The sequence below is a fragment of the Mirounga leonina genome, unplaced genomic scaffold, assembly GCF_011800145.1.
Source record: "Mirounga leonina isolate KUSES-001 unplaced genomic scaffold, KU_Mleo_1.0 Mir_488, whole genome shotgun sequence".
Taxonomy (NCBI): Eukaryota; Metazoa; Chordata; class Mammalia; order Carnivora; family Phocidae; genus Mirounga; species Mirounga leonina.
This window is the reverse complement of record NW_023270777.1, coordinates 1,741,432-1,763,727: the sequence shown is the minus strand read 5'-3', so window position 1 is coordinate 1,763,727 and position 22,296 is coordinate 1,741,432. Positions and strand designations below refer to the sequence as shown.

General features: G+C 53.6%; 1 protein-coding gene across 1 annotated transcript in view; it reads right to left on the bottom strand.

Moving 5' to 3' along the window:
* The window catches only part of PELP1 (proline, glutamate and leucine rich protein 1), a 20,977-nt gene extending 4,406 nt beyond the window's left edge, over positions 1-16,571 (bottom strand). Inside the window, exons 1-7 of the mRNA XM_034989414.1 lie at positions 16,323-16,571; positions 8,326-8,390; positions 7,835-7,940; positions 3,470-3,619; positions 3,224-3,295; positions 453-512; positions 10-160 (exon numbers count right to left, since the gene is read on the bottom strand). Of these exons, the coding sequence (XP_034845305.1) occupies positions 10-160; positions 453-512; positions 3,224-3,295; positions 3,470-3,619; positions 7,835-7,940; positions 8,326-8,390; positions 16,323-16,571 (853 nt within the window). The remainder of the gene's footprint in view (positions 1-9; positions 161-452; positions 513-3,223; positions 3,296-3,469; positions 3,620-7,834; positions 7,941-8,325; positions 8,391-16,322) is intronic.
* Between the last annotated feature and the right edge of the window lie 5,725 nt (positions 16,572-22,296).

Sequence of the window (22,296 nt, the reverse complement as noted above, 5' to 3'; positions counted from 1 at the left end):
TGCCCCTACCCGTCTCTGCGCCCTCGTACAGGGCCCCCAGCAGGCTGTGCAGGGAGGCCAGGAGACTACGCAACTCCTGCTGCCAGCTCTCCGTGTGCTTCAGGCCCTGGGAGAAGCCGGCCCCCAGCGACGGCAGCCGGGAGTAACACTCGCAGGCCAGCTGCGGGAGGAAGGTCGGGAGGCAGGTCGGAAGCGGTCAGACGGGACTCCAGCCCAGCCCCAGAGCCCCCCGACCCCCACGCGCCAAGAAAGAGCTCAGTGGGGAGCAGAAAGGACTTCGAGGCAGCGAGCCACAGACGGGAGCTGGAGGCAGAAGTCGCGCTGTGTGGACTGTGTGCAGGGAACGGGAGGGAAGAGGGAACGCAGTCCAACGGTGGGAACAGAGAAGAGCCGAAAGAACAGAAGCTCCAGCTCAGATCCCCAGGCTCACCACCTCCCTCTCTTCCCTTTACCTGCTGGAGCTGAGGGCTCAGGGCATCCACCCGGGACAGGAAAAACGAGGCCAGCTTGCCCTGGGTCAGAGGAAACAAGAAGAGGCTCGTAAGTCAGCTCCAAGGGCCAGAGACGCATACCCCCGTGCACTGCCAGGAGAACACAAGCGCAGGCTTTCTCCCTCCTGCGGACACGGGAGGCTCAGCACCAGGCCGGGCAGCAGACCTGCTGAACGTCAGCCCCCGTCCGCAGCTCGCTTCCCCGTTCGGCCCCAAAGACGCGGGGGGGGGGGGTCTGCAAAATGACGGCCCCCTCCCTCCCTCCCTCCCTGCAGCTGCGACGAGACGAAGGTCTGAGCCAGGAAGGGAGGCCCCAGGCAGGGGTTCGAGGGCAGGGCCAGGTCAGAGCAGCCTGTCCACGGGCAAACCCCGCCGGCCGCGGGAAAGCCACAGCTACCTGGGGCTGGAGTCAGAGGGGCCTGCGACCATGGCTGGGAAGAAAGATTTTTACCGTTGCACTAACCTGAAAGCTAACTACAGACGTGGACAGAGAACCCCAGAGGCACCGGCAGCATCTCTGCCTGCCGCCAGGAGAAACCGCGCATTTTCGCTTCACATTATGATCAACAGGCGTCTTGAAACATCGGTCACGTGCGTCACTTGACTCGAAAGGTCTATGATCTTGTCGTCTGACGTGTTAACAACGAAACCCACGCTGCTCTATCACAATCGTTTAAAATACACGTTTCAATCAGAATCCGCTTCCTTTGCGATTCCGTGTGCTTTAGGAATTTAAAAGCATCTCCGGGAAGGAGTCCGTGGCACGAACGAGGGCAAGAACGCCGAAGTGGACACAGAGAAGGCGTGGAATGGGACCCCAGCTCCGGGGGGAAGTGAGAAGGCGTCAGGAAGACCCGAGAAGGGAGCCGGGGGCACAAGAGGCGCGGGCGCTGGGAGGCAGGCCCCGCAGGGCTGAGAGGAAGGGCATCCACACGGTCGGACCAGAGGGGAGACCACCGCCAGGAGCACACAGAGGCCGTGGACCCCAGGCTGGGGAGGACACACCCCGTGGGGGCGGGAGCGCCTCGTGCACAAGAGTGAACTTGTGGGGGGGCCGTCGGCTGAGGTATCAGGCACAGGGAGCGACTTCTGGGACGGAGGCCAAGCTTCCCAGCCTCCCCCCATCCGCCCCGGGGCCGGAACCGCGTGAGGTTTCCCACATCACACTTCAGGACTCAGTGACCACCACGCAAGCGCTGTTCTCGCGATCCCGGGGCAGAAGGCCTAGAACCACTCCCCCTGGGACCTGGAGGGCACTTTCCCGCAATGCGGGAGGGTCCGAACACTTCAAACCAAGAACAGCGACCGCCCCCACGTCTCCTGATTCCCCTGCTTCCCCACGGACGACGTTTCCTAGACAGCAGCCGAAGGCCCGACCAGAGCGGCCCTGCCCTCTCGGCCCACTCCTGCTCACGGTCCCCCCCACCAGACTGCGGCGCAGAGCGGGCTGAGGCCCACAGAAGGCTGCGCCCGTGAGCACGATAAAGCTCAGCTCGCTAACACGGCCCTGACGACCCACAGGACACACCGAAGCAAGGGCTCACGCAGGACATTCCACCTGAAGAGCGGGCACGCGCGCGCACACAGCCCCAGGGCATGTCCCACGTGTCCCAGTGCACGGAGCCACTCGTCACCTTGGCGAGGAGAGGCAGAGCCCCTGCGGGGCTGACTGCACAGCCTCGGAACGCCAGAGGGGCGGCATCCCGGACCGGGAGACCACCGCTGCCCTGGGAGCTTCCAGGGACGAGCCAGAGGACAGACAGACACTCCAATGGCACGTATCCGTTCCTCAGTCCCGGCTGCAAGGTCCTCCAAGTACAAACCGCCCCAGGAGCCTTGTAGATTCCTGCCCGACATGCTGGCAGCCGACGAAACCAAAACCCTCAGCAGAGGGCCGTTCTCCAGAGGACACTCTATTCTCAGCAAAATAAAGGCACACACGCCCTCTAACGACATATGAAGTCCTGTTAGCTCTGGAAAGGGCCCTCAAACTTCTGGCCCAAACTTCAGAAACTTACGGACGAATTCTCCACACTCACAGGGACCATGAAGAGACACCAGTGCAGGAAACATTGGACATCCCAGAGTCCCCGACTATTTGAATCCTGGCCGGGCAGTGACAGTTTCTCCCTGCGTCTCACAGGTGGGGGGCAGGGGGTGCAGGCAGACACAGATACACCCACTCGGAGCTGGACCAACGGAGCCCTGCAGTAACACCTCCCTCCTCTGACCAGAGCGGGCTCGGGCACAAAGACCCAGCCTGCATCATCCGAGCGGTTCATTTACAGAGCATTTTAGAAGAAAGGCAGAGTTGACGGAACTCAGTAAAACTTTCGTTAGAAAAACAAAACAAAAAACCCTCGTACGGGTCATGACGGAGAGAGTTTAGTCCGGAATACGCGTTAATACAGGGAAGAAGTAAGTCCGAAAGGCTTCCTGGAGGAAACAGCAAGAGCTGTAGGCACCAAGTGAAAGAGGATCGGAGGAAAACGGGCAGGGCAGAAAGGGGAAGGAGTCCCGGCTTCGGCAGCAGACCCGGGTTCCGATCTTTACCGATCTCAGGCAAGTTGGTTTATCTGTGAGCAGGAAGGGCTACGAGGTGGCGCGGTCCCATCTGCGGAGTCAGGTGACCGTGCGCTCAGCGGACAGGGGCTCAGAATCCTCCGCCGCGGGGTCTGAGCTAAGACAGCGAGGGTTACGCGGGTGGAAGAGGACTGTGGGTGCATACTTACTTTGAGAGACCCACAGGCCCGAGGAAAGTAGGTCATGCAGGCCTTCATTCCCTCCAGCGCTGAGAGCTCACACTGTGGGCAAAAGAGAAAGTCAGGCCGAGGCGCAGAGCCCAAAGCCCCCAGCCCCCCGGCGCAGGCCACCACCCCTCACGCACCGTCCTTGGCTCTCCCTCCCTCCCCTCCCCGCTCCCCCCTGCTCCCTGCACTGTAACCCGCTGGAGGGTGGGGGGCCGGGAGGGGTCTCACCTCCGGCCTGAGGCCCAGCAGGGAGGTGAGGAGGCCGGGGAGGTGGTTCATGGAGATGTCCCGGAAGAGCGTGGGCAGCTGGGCCGCGTAGCGGAGCAGGTCCCTCAGGACGGCCACAGCCAGCTCCATCGTGGGGGGCGGGTCCTGGGACTAACGGAAACGACACCCATGCGCCTGAGCTCGCCGTCGCGGTTGCCAAGAGGCAGGGCGGCACGGGAGGCAGGACACACAGGGCTGCTGAGAAACACCAGTTACGTCACCGTTGCCCCAAACCCACTAGGGACACGGGGAACCCCAACGTGGCGTGTTTGTCTACAGAAAGGATGCGGGTCTGCACTTTAGTATCACGGGCATCTGGGGACTTGAAATGTGTTCCGAAAGGAAAGAAACAAAGCCAGGCCTTACAGATCTGACTAATGGGAAGATGTCGAGTTTCTGGCTCCCCCGACTGCGCTTCCCTACTGGGAATGGAGGAGAGCACTTCTTGCCCTGAGGACAGCCTCAGCCACAACAAAACCGCCCCGTGTCGCCAAGCGGGCTTCGGCCTGGCTCACACCTGTCCTGGACTCGTGGAGAAAGAAACAGTCTGGATTTAGGACTTCCCTGGAAAATTAACACGTATTACGGGAAACAGAGTCGGCACCTGTCTCCCACTAGACCCAAGGCCGCAGGTACAAGATGAGTAGGAACACTTAGCAGGAAAGTAAGAACGGGGGCGGGGAGGGGGCAACTGGGTGCCGGGCGTGGAGGAGGGCACGTGATGTGATCAGCACTGGGTGTTACATGCAGCTGATGAACTGCTGAACGCTCCATCTGGAACTCACGATGTACTATATGTTGACTAACTGAATTTAAATTAGAAAAATAAAAAGTAAATTAAAAAAAATAAGAATGGAGGGCCCTCCAACACTGCCCAGTATCCCCCCTGCATTTCGGTCCCGTTAACCAGCCCCTCCACTCACACCTTCTCCCACCGCTGCAACCTTCACAGAAGCCCAGGGACGGGCAGGAGTCCCCGGCCAAGTCTGACACCGCCCCCTCCGTGCTCACCACCCTCCCTCCATCCTGTCACCCAGCGCCTGTCCCACACGTCCAGCTAGCCCCTCAGAGTCCTCTGCACGCAAGTGCCCCCTCCGTAAACACCCTTCCCGAGCCCCGCCCCCTGTGAGGCCCAACATCTGGATTGTCTGGCTTCCCCACTTCCGTTCGTTCTCCCGAGCTCCGCCGTCTCCTAACCCTTGAGCTGCTAAATCTGAAACAGGATTCCATCCTCACCTTGCTCCACCTCAGACAGGTCCCACCTCTTCCCTCCGCGCACCCACCCCACAGCCCTGCTATCCCGTCTGCGGCGCATCCTCTCTCAGCTCCCCCTCCCCTACCTGGCCGTGTAAGGGGGCGAGCCGGCACATCCGGTCCACAGAAGTACCCGCGCTGCCACCCCTCCCCTCTGGGCCTGGCCGTCTGGGTGCTCTGAAATCTGGGAGTCATCCTGGACACGCCTATCCCACCATCGGGACCTGCCCACTTTGCCTCTAACCCTCTCCTGAACTCAATCAACTTCTCATCATTTCTGCCTCCAATCTGGCTTTCTAGTCCTTTCTCCACACAGCGGCCAAGGTAGTACTTCCAAACGAAAATCTGATCACGTCATCACCACCACCACCTCCTCCTCCTCCTCACCCCTACTCAAAACGTTCCATGAGGGACGCCTGGGTGGCTCAGTCGGTTAAGCATCTGCCTTCAGCTCAGGTCATGATCCCAGGGTCCTGGGATCGAGTCCCGCATCGGGCTCCTTGCTCGGCAGGGAGCCTGCTTCTCCCTCTCCCTCTGCCTGCCCCTCCACCTTCTTGTGCTTTCTCTCTCTCTAATAAATAAAATCTTAAAAAAAAAAAGACACACCTCCCACGAATTCCAAGTGTTCTAAGAATAAAAACCAAGCTCCCTAACATGCCCAGGCCACCACACGTGGTTTGGTCCCCACTCCAATCACATTTCTCTCCCCCCTACTCCAGTCACATTTCATCGACCCCACTCAGCCACACCAGCTTGCTTATAATTCTCCAAATGGGCCAAACTCCTCCTCTCTCAGGGCTTTTGCACACTTACAACACGTTCTTAGCCCAATTGGCTCGGAAAGGCCCTCCCTGGACCAGCGGCCCAGAGCGGTCCAGTCTGACTCGGGTTCTCTGGTATGTCTTCTCAGGGAACTGCGCTCTTTACCCCCACGGCACCTGCTGCGGTGCCACTTCAACCCGCTGCGCCTCCTTCTTCTGTTTGTAAGCAGGCTCCATGCCCGACCTGAGCTGGAAAATCACCACCTGAGGTTGAGAGTTACCGACGGAGCCGGCCAGGCGCCCCACTGTACGTTTATTCTAGTGAAGTCTCTTCTGCTAGAAACGGGATCGGCAAACGGTACAGTCTGTGGGTGCCTGTTTTTGTATGGCCCACAAACTAGAAATGAGTTTTACATTTTTAAAGGGCTAGAAAAGAAAAAAAGAAACAAAATGCAACAGAAACCATATGCGGTTTGCAAAGCCGAAAACATTTCCTATCTGTATCCCGGAGCAGAACACGGAGAACCCTCAAGCCTGAAACTAAGATAACATTGCACGGCCAGCTGCACTTTAACAATAAAAATTTTCCTAAAGAAAAGTTTGGCCAAAGATAGGATAGAAAACTACCTTCAGATTATTTTGTTGCAGGGGAAATAAAAGGAGTCACATGGTCAGCAGCATGATTTAGAGAATTTCTGAATAGACAGAATTCTGAGTATGTTAAGGTGTTCAGCACCTACCTAGTATAACTATCTGAGAAAGTTTCCAAGAGTTTAAAAACTCAGAGGCTGATTAAAACTGAATGGGATCTGAACACTGCCACATACGTTTACAACTATGTAAATAAAGAACAATAAATTACAAGAGCAATATAGAGAATTAAAATGCTCTGATCGCAGGTGAAAATTAAAACAGAAAAACTACAACAGAGTAACTATGGAAGAAAAACATCTTCCACTCCGATACGTGGATTTATGGATTTCTACGATGGGCTGCCACATAAGTACTATTTTTTTATTTTTGTCAAAGATTTTATTTATTTGACAGAGAGAGACACAGCGAGAGAGGGAACAAAAGCATGGGTAGTGGGAGAGGGAGAAGCAGGCTTCCTGCCGAGCAGGGAGCCCAATGTGGGGCTCGATCCCAGGACCCTGAGACACTGAGACACTAAGACCATGAGACCACGACCCGAGCCGAAGACAGACACTTAACCGACGGAGCCACCCAGGCACCCTATCCTCACATCTTTTAAGATCTTTGGTTGATGATTACATCTTAAACTTTTAGGGTAGATATGATTATATAAATGCTTCCAAAGTGTTTGACAGCCAAAGCCTCTCTGAGCTCCAGACCTTCCTTTCTTGTCTTCAGGAACCCAAAATGATGATCTCCCTTGTCCCAAGTCAGCACCTCCTCCAGCGTTTCCCACCCCTTTCTTTCTTTCTTTTTTTTTAAGATTTTATTTATTTATTTGACAGAGAGAGACACAGCGAGAGAGGGAACACAAGCAGGGGGAGTGGGAGAGGGAGAAGCAGGCCTTCCGCCAAGCAGGGAGCCCGATGCGGGGCTCGATCCCAGGACTCTGGGATCATGACCTGAGCGGAAGGCAGACGCTTAACGACTGAGCCACCCAGGTGCCCATAAGTACAATTTATTGATCTGCTCCAAATACATCCTCTGAAAATGTGAATACCAGCTACTGGAATGAACCATTAGGAGATGGTTTACATGGTGTATTTTCTGAATAAAATCGTTTTTTTTTTTAAATTTACTATCTGCAAACATTTACTTCATGGGAAATTCTCCAACCCCCCACGCTGGACTCCGAGCCCACGCCAGTGGGGTCCAGGGTCACCTGACCACTGTCCCCCCAGAGCTTAGCACTCAGCCCCCTGTGCTCAGAATGTGCTTGCTGAAGAGCTACGTGGGGAGATCATCAAAGCATGTAAGAGCTGAAAAATCTGAAAATGTTAAAAGAGAAAGAAGGGAGCAGAAAAAAAAAAAAAAACAATAAATAAAAATAAAATACCTGGAGAAAGGAACTTTCGAGATGTTGCATGTTAGAAAAGCTAGCGAGGAAGTGAAATCGGTCAGTGGTTGCAGTATGTGAAAGATCGAATTAAAATTACCCCCTGAATAAAAACATCAAAAAGTTTACAGCCGTGTTTGAAGCTCACGCTCTGCTCCCTGCTGTCAGGGCGCTGCCTCGGTCCTCAGGACTCGGTGTCCAGGCCGGGGACGTGCGCGGGCCGGGGACATGTGCGGCTGGGGCCTGAGGCATGGCGGCAGGGCTGGGGGTAAGAACCCTTACCTGCAGGACCTGCTGAATGCTCCGGAGCCAGGACACGCAGTGCTGCTGGAACATCTCCGTGGGGCTCTCCCCCACCAGCAGGGACAGCAGACACAGGCCCTCAAACCTGACAAGGAAGCATCCAGTGACGATCCGCAGCGGCTGCCATGCTCCCGAGAACGCTGGTCACCGCGCTGGGACGCTCACGGGGCCAGAGCAGACGCCACCTCCAGACCCTCGGTGCTTTCTAACTCCCGAAATGCCTGGAGGGCTCGGGGTGAGGTGTGGGCAGCAAGGAAGCAAGGACCGGAGCTGATCCCAGGTGGGACAACCCGGAGGCTGGAACAGGCGGGGCTCACCCCAGGGGGGCCCAGGAAAAGAAGGAAACGCTCCACCCTCTCAATGGAGAAGTCTCTTTGAGCCCACGGGGTGGTGACAATGGATGGACAGACAAATGGACAGCCCGCTTAAGGAAACATCCCCCTGGAGAAAAAAGAGGCTTAAAGACTCACCGGGTTTTGATGGAACCGAGCCGTGCATTACTGAGACCCACCAACGCCCCGACGGCTGACAGGTTCTGGGGGAGCAAACAGGGAAGCGAGTCAGGATTAGGACGCTAACGACAGGGGAGCGCTTCTCTGGGCCCTTCCCTGCCCTCACCTACGAAGCCTCTCCTGACGTCATACCTCCTCTGAGCCCGAGGCCCCATTTTCAGCAGCTGACACACAGAAGCCTGTGCCTCGGGCCTTCCTCCAGGCCCGTCCTGCCTCACCCCTTCTCCCACCTCCCACCCAGCAGGTTAGGGCCCCGCAGGACAGCCCAACTCAGCCCAGCAATGCGCCTCCCTCAGCTCGGTGTCCCTGGACGGCGCCCAGCGCAGATCCCACACACGCCTGCTGGATGGACCTCGTCTGTTACCCTCTTCCTTCACCCCAAGCCCTCCTCGTCCCGTTCCCGGCTCCCCGAAAGCCGTTAACCAATGTCAACACAGACCCAGTCAGCCAGAGCCTCCTTCCCTCACATTCCAGGGGCCCTGAGATAGGTTTCCTCCGCAGCCCTCCCCCCAAAAGGCCACGCTCCTCTCGTGGCCCCTGGACCTCCCTAACCGGGCTCATCACTCATTCTCCCGACAGACACGTGGAGTCAGATGAAGGAATCCAGAGCTGGACAAAATAAACAAGGTCGCTCCTCTCATGAGGGGTAATGTTTATTCACTTATTCCGTCAGTGTTTATTCAACGTCGACCTCACCCGGGACATTGCTGTAGGTGCCAGGGAGCTTGTATTCCAGGTAGAGGAGGCAGAAAATAAACAAACGACCAAACACGAAACAGTGTGTGGGATGCGCTAAGTGCCGTGGGGCGGAATACAGCAGACTCAAGAAGGAGCGAGGGCCTGGCGCAGGGGAGGGAGATCGTGTTTCACGCGGAGCAGGCACAGGAACCCTCCCTAAAAACGCCATTTGAGCAAAGTGGAAGCAAGACGCATTCCTATCCGCATACCCTGCTGACGGGGTTGTAAGATGGTGCAGCCACTTTGGGACATTCTGGCAGCTACTCCGAAGGTCACACAGCACACGACCCAGCACTTCCACGCCCGGGGACACGCCCAAGAGACCGGAGAACCTAGTTCTCACCAGAACTTGCACAAGAAGCTCACAGCATCACCCCCAACAGCCCCAAAGTAGAAACAATTCACCAAGTGGTGAATTAATGACAGAATGTGGCATATCCACGACAGAAGAGCTGTGGCCATTAAAAAAAAAAATGAAGTTCTGAGACACAGATAAATGTTAAAAACATGATGCTACATGAAAGATGCCAGACCCAAAAGCCACATGTTATAGAATTTATTTATATGAAACGGTTGAGGTAGCCACACCCAGAGACAAAAAGTAGAGTGGCTGCGGGGAAATGGGCAGTGACCCCCATGGGGCACAGGGCTTCCTTCTGGATGGATGACATGTTCTAAACCCAATCGGGGTGGGCACGCCCGGCCAGCGCAGGCGGGGAGCACTTGACCCTTGATCTCGGGGCTGTGAATTAGAGCCCCACGTGGGGTCTAGAGATTACTCAAAAAATAAAATCTATAAAAATAATTTAAAAAATGAATAAATGAAATTGATCATGGTGATGGTTGCTATAGAAGAGCAAGGAGGCGAACTGCGGCGAGGGAAGAGTGAGCAAGAGGCAGAGGTCATCAGAGTGGAAAGTCCCGGGGGCAGGGCAGAGGTCTCAGGGTCGTGCAGGCAACGGGGGATCTGTACTCTGAATAAGCTAAAGGCCACGGCGGGGTGGGGGGGAGGGGGCACAGTGATATTATCTAACCTAAATGTATTTTTTCAAATACATCCGCAACACTTGAGTCGCTTGCTGGGAGGCAGATGCAGACGGGAGGAGGTTGTGGTGAAGATCCAGGGGAGAGGTGACCCCCCTCAACCAGCGCAGTGATGCTGGGGACACGGAGTGTCAAACTCTGGATCTCTTCTGAAGGTAGAACCAACAGGACAGGGTAACAAACTGGACATGGGGGAATACAGAGAAGAGGCAAAGACGATTTCAAGATTTTTAGCTTGAGCAACTGGGCAGATGGAGTGGTGGGTTCCTAAAAGGGGGACTCTGCAGGAGGCGCGGGCTGTGGGGGAGAATCAGAAGTCCGGGCTCAGATACGAGAAATCTGGGACACCCACCTAACATCAGCTCGGACGTGCCAAACAGGTGCATGGCGGGCGGGGCTGGATGAGGAGCGATCGCGGCTGGAGCATGAATTTGGAACTTTGGCCGCGGACGGGGTCAGCTCACCCAGGGAGAGTGTGAAAGAGAGGAAAGCGGTAGGAGCACGGGGCTCTTGGGCAAACACTCAGAGGCCGGAGAGAAGGAGGAACCAGTGAAGGCAGAAAGGACGGACGGGAACGGTGACCGGAGACTCAGGACAGTGGTGTCCCAGAAGCTGAGAGAAGTTTCAAGAAGGAAGGAGGGACCAACTGTAGGAAATGCTGCAGACCCTGGTGGTCTCGGGCGGTCTTCGAGAACTGCCACGTGACTGGGTAAAGGGGTGATTCAGCCAAAGGGTAGGCTGGGAGCCTCAACGGAAGGAGTTGTAGGGGACGGCCACTGTGGGAACGATTCGTTCAGGGCAGAATCTTCCACGGATAAAACACGAGAGCGGAAGGTTGACGAGACACAAGACGTTGCTATACTCTCCCCACAGGACGCTTCTTACAGAAAGAGAAACCACGACTTCACAGTGAAGAAACCTGGCAAATGCCACCTTAACCCAGTGATCGAAGACACACACCAGTAACCGGAGAACCCCGTGTTACACACCACACACCCCCACCCGCGCTGACGCACCAAAAACACCTTGCTGCAGTATTCCTGCCAAAAATACAACCTGCGTCAACCACCAGGACACTGCCCTGAGCCTGCACTCAGGGAGAGCCTGAAAAATACTTATCCTCTCTCTTCGGAAACATCACGCTCTTCAGACAAAGCCCGAGGAGCAGCTTCGGTTTAAGGATGCCAGAGACAGGGACTCCTGCACCGAGCCCTGTACCCCATTCCCCTCCTTTGGCTAAAAGACACCTTCAGGACAACGGACAAAACTGAAGGAAAATCTGTGGATTAGGTAACTTGTCGTATCAGTGTGGATTTTCTGGCTTTGATGGTGGAAGTGTGGTTAAGGCACATCCTCTCTAAGGCAGAACAACCTTAGAGATGAAAGGGCACCACGCCTGCAACTTACTCTTACAAGGACCCAGAAAAAAATGTGCAGAAGATGATAAAACAAACATGCATTTAAAATGCTGACGTTTGGAACACCCCGGGTGGCTCAGCTGGTTAAGGGATCGACTCTGGGTTTCAGCTCAGGTCATGATCTCAGGGCCATGATGTCATCAGGCTCTGCACTCAGCGGGGAGTCTGCTTGTCCCTCTCCCTCCCTCGCCCTCTAAAATACCTCTAAAATACGTAAATAAATCTTTAAAAAATAAATAAATAAGATGTTGATATTTGGGGCATCTGGGTGAAGGGTATACGGGAATTCTTTTAATTATTCTTTCAAATTTTCCACAAACTTTGTCATTTCAAAGCAATGTTATTAAAAAAAAGGAGAAGAAGAAGAATGGGAGAATCGGAGACAGCAAGTACAACAATTCTTTTGAGGAGTCTTGCCATGAAGAGAAATGGGGCAGGAGACGGCGGGGTTGGGGGGTGGGGGAGGGGGGTGTTAAAAGCAGCTCTGAGCGGTGCGCTGACAAAATGCTCCGACAGAGGGAAGATCATCCTGATGAAGTGGGGGGACAGGGGCTAGATCTCATGCACAGAGGGCTGGCCTGAAACAGGGGCATGGACCAGCTCACCCCTCGCCATGGGAGGGAAGGCAGAACGTATGGACACAGATGCAGTGAAGCCGGCAGATAACCCACGGGACTGCCCATCCGACTGCCTCTACCTTCTCGGTGAAACGGGAAGCAAGTCATCAACTAAGAGGGAGGGTGCAGAGAAGGAGTCAGAAGTTGTCTAGGATGGGACGCCTGGGTGGCTCAGTCGGTTAAGCGTCTGCCTTCGGCTCGGGTCATGATCCCGGGGTCCTGGGATCGAGCCCTGCATCGGGCTCCCTGCTCTGCGGGGAGCCTGCTTCTCCCTCTGCCTCTGTCTCTCTCTCTCTGTCTCTAAATAAAATCTTTAAAAAAAAACCAAAAACTTGTCTAGAAAAGCGGAAATGCGGCAGGATTGCTGGGCAATGCTAGGGTCCCCTGGAGGTGATGATGGCCGTGCGTGCTAAGTGAGACCAGTCCGCAAGGAGACCGGTTCTTCTGCAGTCACAGTAAATTCACCACAGCCGTGGTACTGCCAGGCACGTACAACCAAGGGAGAGGGGCAGCACAGGGATTATAATGGAATGTAAACTGGGTAAGAAGGGAAAAGAGAACATGACAGACAATAAACAGGTTAATTTTCAAATGCTGATAAATGCTAGGAAGAAAACAGAATAGGACAGTGTGGCAGAGAATGCCCAGAATGGGACGGACTGGGACGGGGTGGTCAGGAAAGACTCCTGTGAACAGGAGCACAGAGGCTGAGACTTAAGCGAGTTCACCCTCCCATGAGTTTCCCGAGTTTCCCAGCGAAGAGCCAAGGAGCTGGTGAGCAATGTCCTCAGCATACTCTAGAAACGAGGTTAGCCTGGGCAGCTGGAGTACGGTCCAGAAGTTGTACGAGACGAGGTCTGGAGGTTAGCAGAGGACACACGAGGCAGGGCCTCATGCAATGATAAATTACTGTGTGGTTCTGAGCAGGAGAATGTTGTCATCTTATTGATATGAATACATGTTTTTTAAAGTAGGCTCCATGCCCAACATGGGGCTTGAACTAACAACCCTGAGATCAAAAGTTGCATGCTCTACGGACTGAGCCAGTCAGCACCCCTTTTATTGATATTTTTAAACAGATCACTGGCTACCGACTGGGGAATGGAACAGGACAAAGCCCTGGGGATGAAGACAGAGTAAGACAATCCATCCTTCTAAGAACGTGCAGTTATAGGGGAAATGAGATGTGGGATGTGCTTTAAAATGCTGGGGGAGGGGGCAGAGTTGGGAGGATGGGCATGAAACCATGTTGGTAAGAAGTTCATTGTTAAATTTGGGTGACGGGGAAAGCATAGGGTGGGATGGTTTAAAATACTATTTTTTTTTTTTGAAGATTTTATTTGTTTATAGAGAGAGCACAAGCAGGGGAGAAGCAGACTTCCTGTGGAGCAGGGAGCCCGATACGGGATTCGATCCCAGGACCCTGGGATCATGACCTGAGCTGAAGGCAGACACTTCACTGACTGAGTCACCCAGGCGTCCCTCAAAATACTATTTTCTCTACTCTTGTGTAATCTGAATTAAGTTCCACCTTTTTTAATTACACATAAAAACAAAGCAAATCAAAGCCTAGCTGTTTGGTGTGAAGGAAGAAGGTTGTATATACACATGAAACGAATAAATACATCGTTTCAATACGTTGCAGGAAAGACAGCTAAGGTTTCCCAAAGGCAATGAGAAGCACAGAACTGAGAAGATTTTTGTGGCGAGCAGGGAAGCAGCACAGAGAGGGACCCCAAGCAGAGAACAGTTAAGTGCAAAGGCCTGAAGCCAGGAAAGCCCAGCTAGTGATGGATTTTAAAGCACGGCAAACGGGATCAGAATTTTACTTGAGGAAGCTCACTCCAGCTGCCGTGCGAGAAATGGATGAAATGCCACAAGACTGAGGCAAGAAGACAAGTCAGGAGACTTGCTATAAGCCACACCAGAAACTGTGAACGGATCCAGTCTCACTGTGCAACTACGAGTTCACAGTACCTACAGGAAAGCGAGTTGTGATTCAGCCTAAACGGATGGCCCAATCAATGGATCTCTGTCCTTCCAATAAGCTCCAAGCCTATTTACTTACTTTATTTCTCATCTCAATTAGACTAGAAATTCTCCAAGGGAAGAGACTATGCCTATCTGTCTACCCAGAAACAAGAAACAGTAGCTAACGCATAACAGGTACTCGGTAGTGTTTGAATGAAAACATGGGGAAGCAAAGCAAACCCTCCAGGTGGCGGCACCACAAACCCTGTGAACCGAGAATCCAATACGAAAGACGAAAGACGTTAGCAAGAAAAAAGGCCCAAAAAATGTGGCACTGGCAATATTAAAGGGGGAGTCTAGGTTCCCACATCACCTTTAGCTTTGCTCTAAATTCTACTAGGCTTTAGACACTTGCGGAAAACAAGCAAGACGTTGCGTTCGTGAGCTTGCCTTGAGGGGGGCGGGGAAAGCTTGGGACGATGAAAGAAAGCACACATGTACAGACAGAAGAGACAGTATTTCAGAAATACTTAAACCCACGTGAATTAGAAGACGGAGATCGAGAAGAGAAAACGCGTAATCAGTTCCCACTCCCCAAAGTGGGCTGAGATAGCAGAGATACGGACCTGGCAGCCTCCACAGTGAGGAGTAATGTCAGTATCAGCGATAAGACCGTCCCTGACGAATCTGGGGCTAAGCTCAGAGAACCACCCAAGGTTGTGACAACCCTCTTCCTGGAAGGAAGCATAGTGCTGGGAAGGTCCCAGTAACAAACATGGGACAAAGAAGACCTCATGTATATGGATCTTGAGGGGTGGCTAAAATTGGGGGGGGGGGCGGCTAGGAGAGGACGGAGGGCAGGGGCTTTTAAAGGAGCACCTACCCTCAGACATCACGTTGGACACACTATGCCTTCTTACAATCAGTGCTTTCACCTGGGCGAGAGGACACGGTTCAAGCTAGGACCAGGGCAATGGGAAGGATATGGAAAGGACTGGACAGATCTGAAAGCTACTTAGATAATAAAATCAGGGGTGCCTGGGTGGCTCAGTCGTTGAGCATCTGCCTTCGGCTCAGGTCATGATCCCAGGGTCCTGGGATCGAGCCCCGCGTCGGGCTCCCTGCCCCTCGGGAAGCCTGCTTCTCCCTCTCCCACTCCCCCTGCTTGTGTTCCTTCTCTCGCTGTGTCTCTCTCTGTCAAATAAATAAATAAAATCTTTAAATTAAAAAAAAGATAAAATCGGGGTGCCTGGGTGGCTCAGACGTTAAGCGTCTGCCTTCGGCTCAGGTCACGATCCCAGGGTCCTGGGATTGAGCCCCCCATCAGGCTCCCTGCTCAGCGGGAAGCCTGCCTCTCCCTCTCCCACTCCCCCTGCTTGTGTTCCCTCTCTCGCTGTGTCTCTCTCTGTCAAATAAATAAATAAAACCTCTAAATTAAAAAAAAGATAAAATCAACAGGACTGCATCATGAGAGAGGTATGGGAGTAAGAACGTGTTTAGGATGACATCTGGGCTTCTAGTTTGCGGAACTGAATGGATGTTAGTACACAATCCTAAGGACCCCTTCTAAGCCAGCCTACAAAGCTCTGCCTGACCTCTGCGTTGGCCCCCCATCAGCCTCACTGCGCCCACCGTCTTCCCCACCACCTCTGAGCCCCCCCACGACGCCCCTCTTTTCACCTCCTTCCTACCACAGGACTTGCCCATTCTCTCCCCCTAGCCAACCCTCCACCCATCGGGGAGGTGCGGGTCTCAGCTTAAACTCCAGCGCCTCAGGAAAAGCTCTGCCATCCTCCAGGTCAGCTTGGAGGTCCCTACTACGCGGTCCTCACAGGGATTCGCGACAGTGTGTTCACGGCCACCGCGGCTGTGAGCGGAGCGCCCGGGGCTCAGCCGCAGTAAGAGCTCGGTCGGTATTCGTCGTCCCCATCCGTTGCCTCCGTCCGGACCACCCCAACCCCAGACGCGCGAGGGAGCGGGGAGACGGGGCATCCAGCCGGCGGCGGGGCCCGCCGAGCGACCGCCAACAGCCCAACGGCGGAGCAGAGGCCCTTCCTGTCCCCCGGGTTTCCGCCGCCCGCACTCCCGCGGGCTCCGGCAGGGGCGCCCCCGCGCCCCCGGCCCCCCAGCTCCCCAGCGGGGCCGCGGGCGCGCGGGCCGCACTCACCTGGGCCCCGCCCACCGTCCCATGCAGCCGCAGGAGGCACATGAGCCCGGGCAAGTGCGGCGCCGAGCGCACCGGGGGATGCGCGGGCGCCACGGCGCTCCCCGCGCGCGGCTGCAGCAAGCCGGACACGCTCTCCAGCAGCAGCAGGCGGAGGCGCGGGCCCGAGCCCGCCGCCGACGGACCCCCGGCCCCGCCGGGCCCGCCGGCCGCGGAGCCCGCCGAGGGCCCGCTCAGAACGGCTGCCGCCATCTTCGCCCGGGCTCCGGTGGTGGCGTGGCGCGATGACGCAAACGCACCGCGACGGGCGCCTGGTGGGGAGGGGGCGCGAGGAGGGGGCCGCGGCCCTGCGCGCTGGGCGGCCGGGGGCGGGGCTCTGCGCGCCGCGCGCCAGGGAGCATGCGCGGGCGCGGTGGGCGGGGCGGGCGGGCCACGTGGGCCGGACAAAAGGCGCGGGCGGCCCCGGGCTGAGCCGAGCCGCGCGGGGCCCGGATGCGCGGCCGTCCGCGCGCCCTGCGAGGCAGGGTCCACGGGCAGCGGCCTCTGCCCCGGGCCCCCGCCCAGTGCAGCGCCCGCTTTCCGACGCCGCTCCGCGCACGGTCACGCAAACACGCGGTCCGTCTTGCGGGAGCAGCGGCCGCACCCGGCCTGTCCCACGAGGTGCCCCTCGTGGCCGCTCTACGCCGCTCTCCCAGGCTGCAGGCTGCGGTGCAGTGGGCGCGCCGTGATTCGGTTCTGCCGCGTCCCTGCAGCCGCTCCGCTCTCCCCCGCGCGCACCGAACGCTCCCGCACTCCCCTCTGCGTGCCTTTCGTGCGCGGGGTGGTCTAATACTCCGAGGGGAAGTCAAGGCTGAGGGTCGCCTTTACTCCCCTCTTCCTGCCCCTCTGTCCAATCCGTCTTCAAGTCCAGCTCATCGACGCGGAACGGCTGGTTTTGTCTCTTGTTTCTCCATCTCCGGGCCCCTCTGGTCCCAGCCACCATTCTCTTTTTTTTAAGATTTTATTTATTTATTTGAGACAGAGCATGAGGGGGGGAGGGTCAGAGGGAGAAGCAGACTCCCTGCCGAGCAGGGAGCCCGACGCGGGACTCGATCCCGGGACTCCAGGATCATGACCTGAGCCGAAGGCAGTCGCTTAGCCAACTGAGCCACCCAGGCGCCCAGTCCTGGAATTTCTTGAATGGAGCCAGCGCAGTGCAGGGGGAAAGCAGTGGGCTTGGAATCAGACGAGGTGGCTCTAGACCCAGGAAGAACAGAATGAATCCAGACTCCCGAGGTGGGTGGGAGGCCCCGAGGACACCTGGGCCTGTGGGAGATGTTCATCTATCCCCGAGGGGGTCCTACAATTTGTCTTATTTTTAATATTTTAATTTTCCTTGGGACACCTGGGTGGCTTAGTCAGTTAAGCATCTGACTCAGGGTTGGCTCAGGTCATGGTCTCAGGGTTCTGGGATCCAGCCCCGTGTCAGGCTCCTTGCTCAGTGGGGAGTCTGTTTCTCCCTCTCCCTCTGCCCCTCCCCCCCCCAACAATACATTAAAAAAATATATTTTAACTTTCCTTGGTGCCCAATCCAGGACTTTCTCTACCACATCATCTCTAAGTTTTTATTATGGACAATTTCATATGTACACACATAAAAGACAATATGAACCCTCATGCATCCAAGTGTCCATATTCCAGCCTCAGTGATTATGAACACAGGGTCAGTCTTGTTTCTCTGCACTTCCCATCTTCCAGCCTATCCCTGCCCTCTTCATCTGCTCACTCATTGAGTCAGTATCTCTTTATTTTATTTTTTTAAAGATTTTATGTATTTATTTGAGAGAGAGAGGGAGAGGGAGAGAGCACGAGCAGGGGGAGCAGCAGAGGGAGAGGGAGAAGGAGCTCCCCGCTGAGCAGGGAGCCCGATGCGGGGCTCGATCCCAGGACCCTGAGATCATGACCTGAGCCGAAGGCAGACACTTCACCGACTGAGCCACGCAGGCGCCCCCCAGCCACCATTCTCATCGGGCCTCTTACAAAGGCCTCTTCCTGGCTCCCCTCTTGGCCCTGTGTGGTCCCTTCTCCGCAGAGCATCCAGAGTGGTCTTTCTCAAGTCTTAAGCCAGCCCTTGTCACCCTCTGCGTAAAGCCCTTCAGTGGCTTCCAAATAGGTGACTGGCTCCTAGCATCCATATGATCCGACCTCCACACAGACCACAGGTAGCCTTAGTCTCCCTGTCTTTTCCTATCCTTGAGCCAGACTAGCCTTCTCTCTACCCTCCAGCAAGCCCACTCCCACCACATGCTGCTGCTTCTGCGTGGAGAAATTTTTCTTTCAATCTCTGATACCCTCTTGCCATCCTCAAAGAGGGCTTCTTTTTTAAGTAGCCCCCACTCCAAGCCCCTTCACCCTTTACCACATCACCCTGCTAATTTTTTTTTAAATAACTCATAACACTATCTCAAATGTATTTCTTTCTTTCTTTCTTTCTTTCTTTCTTTCTTTCTTTCTTTCTTTCTTTCTTTCTTTCTTTCTTTTTAAGGATTTTATTCATTTGAGGGGCACCTGGGTGGCTCAGCCGTTAAGCGTCTGCCTTCGGCTCAGGTCATAATCCCGGGGTCCTGGGATCGAGCCCCACGTCGGGCTCTCTGCTCCACAGGAAGCCTGCCTCTCCCCCTGCTCATGCTCCCTCTCTCTGTATCTCTGTGTCTCAGATGAATAAATAAAATCTTTAAAAAATAAAAATAGAAATAAAATACATGAGAGGGGTCTTCTCTTCCTCACTATGTTAGTCTTATCACCTAGAATAGTGCCCGGCACATAAAAAGGGCTCAACAGGGCGCCTGGGTGGCTCAGTTGGTTAAGCGACTGCCTTCGGCTCAGGTCATGATCCTGGAGTCCCGGGATCGAGTCCCGCATCGGGCTCCCTGCTCGGCGAGGAGCCTGCTTCTCCCTCTGACCCTCCCCCCTCTCCTGCTCTCTCTCTCTCAAATAAATAAATAAAATCTTTAAAAAAAAAAAATTTTAAAAGGGCTCAACAAATATTTGTTGAGTGAATAAATGAGAGTTGGATGAAAGAAAAAGCCTACTTTTAATTTTGACAGGAACTGGCAAAATGCCATCTAGAAAGGTTGCCTTGACTTAACACCCCTGCCCATCGTATGAAATAGTGCTTTATGCAAAATCCCGATACTAGGTTTATTAGTGGGTAGGAACTCTTCGTAGATGTGGGGAGTTATTCTCCATTGTTACGTGTTGCAGGGTCACAAGAGGCTTCTTCCAATTTGTCATTTTATTTATTTTAATCTCTTAGTCTTCTTGAGGTAGGGTGTTTCGATGAAGGCCACGGACTCTGAACTAGACTGCTGGGTTCGGACACCAGCTTTGCCTCTTGCTAGCTGTATGAACCTGCAAGTCACTTAACTGTGCCTTCACTTCCTCATTTGTAAAGCGGGGATAATTATAAAACCTTAATGCATAGAGCTGTATTAAATGAATTGATATTTGTAAAGTGCTTGGAACAATGTCTGGCACGTGGTTAATACTATAAAGTGTTAGGTGGTATTATTTATAGCCCTGGGGTTTGATGTCTTGTGAGGCTTTTCCTAACTTCCAAGGTTATAAAAATATTTTCCTGTTTTTCTCCTAATACTTTTATAGTTTTAATTCCATGCATTTAGATCTTTAACCCATCCGGAATTTATTTTAAGGTGTGAGATGGAGAGCTATCACTTTTTTTCTCCCAAATGAAGAGCCAACTGTCTCAACCCAGTTTAGTGACTATGCCATTCTTTCTCCATTGACTTGAAACGCTACCATGTGAGTCTGTATCTGGATCCCATATTCTCTTTCACTGCTCTGTTTCGTATTATTGCACCAATAACACAATTTTAATTATTGTAAGTTAATAAATTATCAGGTAAGACAAATGCCTGCTTTACTCTTATTTTTCAGAATTATCCTAGCTAAACTTGTGAGTTGATTCTTCCGATTGTTTGGAATCAAGTTCCCCCCAAAAAAGTCCCACTGTCATCCATTTACTTCTAAAGACTAGTCAAGTGCAGTAGTGAGGAGGGGGGAGGGGATGAGTAGAACAAGGAGTTTGATCTGTAACTGGGAACCATCACTTGAGATAACTCACTACCTTTGGATCAGCCTCCCATTGCTATTTTGATACGGTGTTAAATTTATACACCATTTGCAGAGAAATGACGGCTTTATAGTGATAGGTTTTCCCACCTATATATGGTGCATCTCTTTCATTCTTTCTAGCCTTCTTTAGCATCCTTCTAAATTTTTCTTTATATCAGTACTTTTTAATAGAGTAGATTTCATGCCATACAGACCACTACCTTTCAGTCCCAAAATCATTTTTTAAAAAAGATTTCATTTATTTATTTGACACAAAGCGAGAGAACACAAGGAGGGGGAGCAGCAGAAGGAGAGGGAGAAGCGGAGCAGGGAGCCCGATGTGGGGCTCCATCCCAGGACCCTGGGACCACGACCTGAGGCGAAGGCAGATGCTCAACCGACTGAGCCACCCAGGCATCCCCCAAAATCACTTTAGATATGTAGCAATGTGGATCTCATTACCTTCTGGTCATGACTCTTCGACTAAAGTGATTCATGAGTCTAAAAGAAATGTATGCTCTCAAGCTTGAAAGGGATGAAGGGTGAGCTTAGAAGGTGGTGACAGAACTGAGGGCTTATGTTTGAACCTTTTTCTTAATAACTTATTTTCTTTAAATTCAATTAGGTAACATATAGTGTATAATTAGTTTCAGAGGTAGAGCTCAGTGATTCATCAGTTGCATGTAACACCCAGTGCTCACTCCATCACATGCCCTCCTTCATGCCCGTCACCCAGTTACCCCAGCCCTCCACCCCACCCCCTCCAGCAACCCTCAGTTTGTTCCCTATAGCTAAGAGCCTCCTATGGTTTGTCTCCCTCCCTGACTTCGTCTTATTTCCTATCAGGTAAGACATTTGGACCTTAAAGATGATCTCAGAAACCATCTCGCTGTGCGTATTACTTTTTGTTGTGCAGAAAAGTGGAGGGAGAAGTGTGAAGTTAGTTCATTTGAGTGGGAAAGACAGGGGGAGAATGGGAAAAGACATGGAAGAAGGAGAAATATATTAGCTCCTTAAATCCCGAAATGTCAGGCACCCATCATCCTGCCCCAGGTCCAGTCCATTTTGCCCTAGAATAGCTCTTCTGCCTGGCCCCTCTTCTCCTCTTGACTAGTTTTAGTCCAGACAACCTTGCCCCACTCTCTGCACCCTCCACATTGCCCAGAATTATCCTCCTGAAGGAGAAATCTCATCGTGCCAGTCTTTCGCTTAAAAAAAGCCAGTACTGGATCCGAGTGTCCTCCTCCAGGGACGACCTCGGTCTTGTTCTTTCACCTGCTATACAGAATCCTTCGCACTCTGTTCCAGTCCTCCTCCTCCACCTCATCTCTCCTGCGGTGGGACCCCACGAACACTTCTTCAGAAGAGGATGTACCTTGCCTTTATCTGTCTTTGCAACACCCTTTCTCAATGTCTGCCCACCCTTCAGAAAGATTGTCCTCGAATGTCTCCTCCTCTGGACAGCGTCACCTCCCTCCACCCTGCCCCAGTCGAGCGCTGGTAGTCGCTTTGTCTTCTGAGTCATACCTCCATTATAGTATTCTTGGGATCATAATACCTGTTTCTGTGTCTCCTGAACTGTGCTAGGAAAGCAGAGGCCATGTGAATCCATTGCCCAGCACAGTGACTGGCACGAAATAGGCATGGATGCATGCATGGATGCATGGATGGATGATGCATGGATGCATGGATGGGTGCATGGATGGATGCATGGATGCATGGATGGATGCATGGATGGATGATGCATGGATGCATGGATGGGTGCATGGATCCATGCATGGATGCATGGATGGGTGCATGGATGCATGCATGGATGGATGGATGCATGGATGCATGGATGGGTGCATGGATGCATGGATGCATG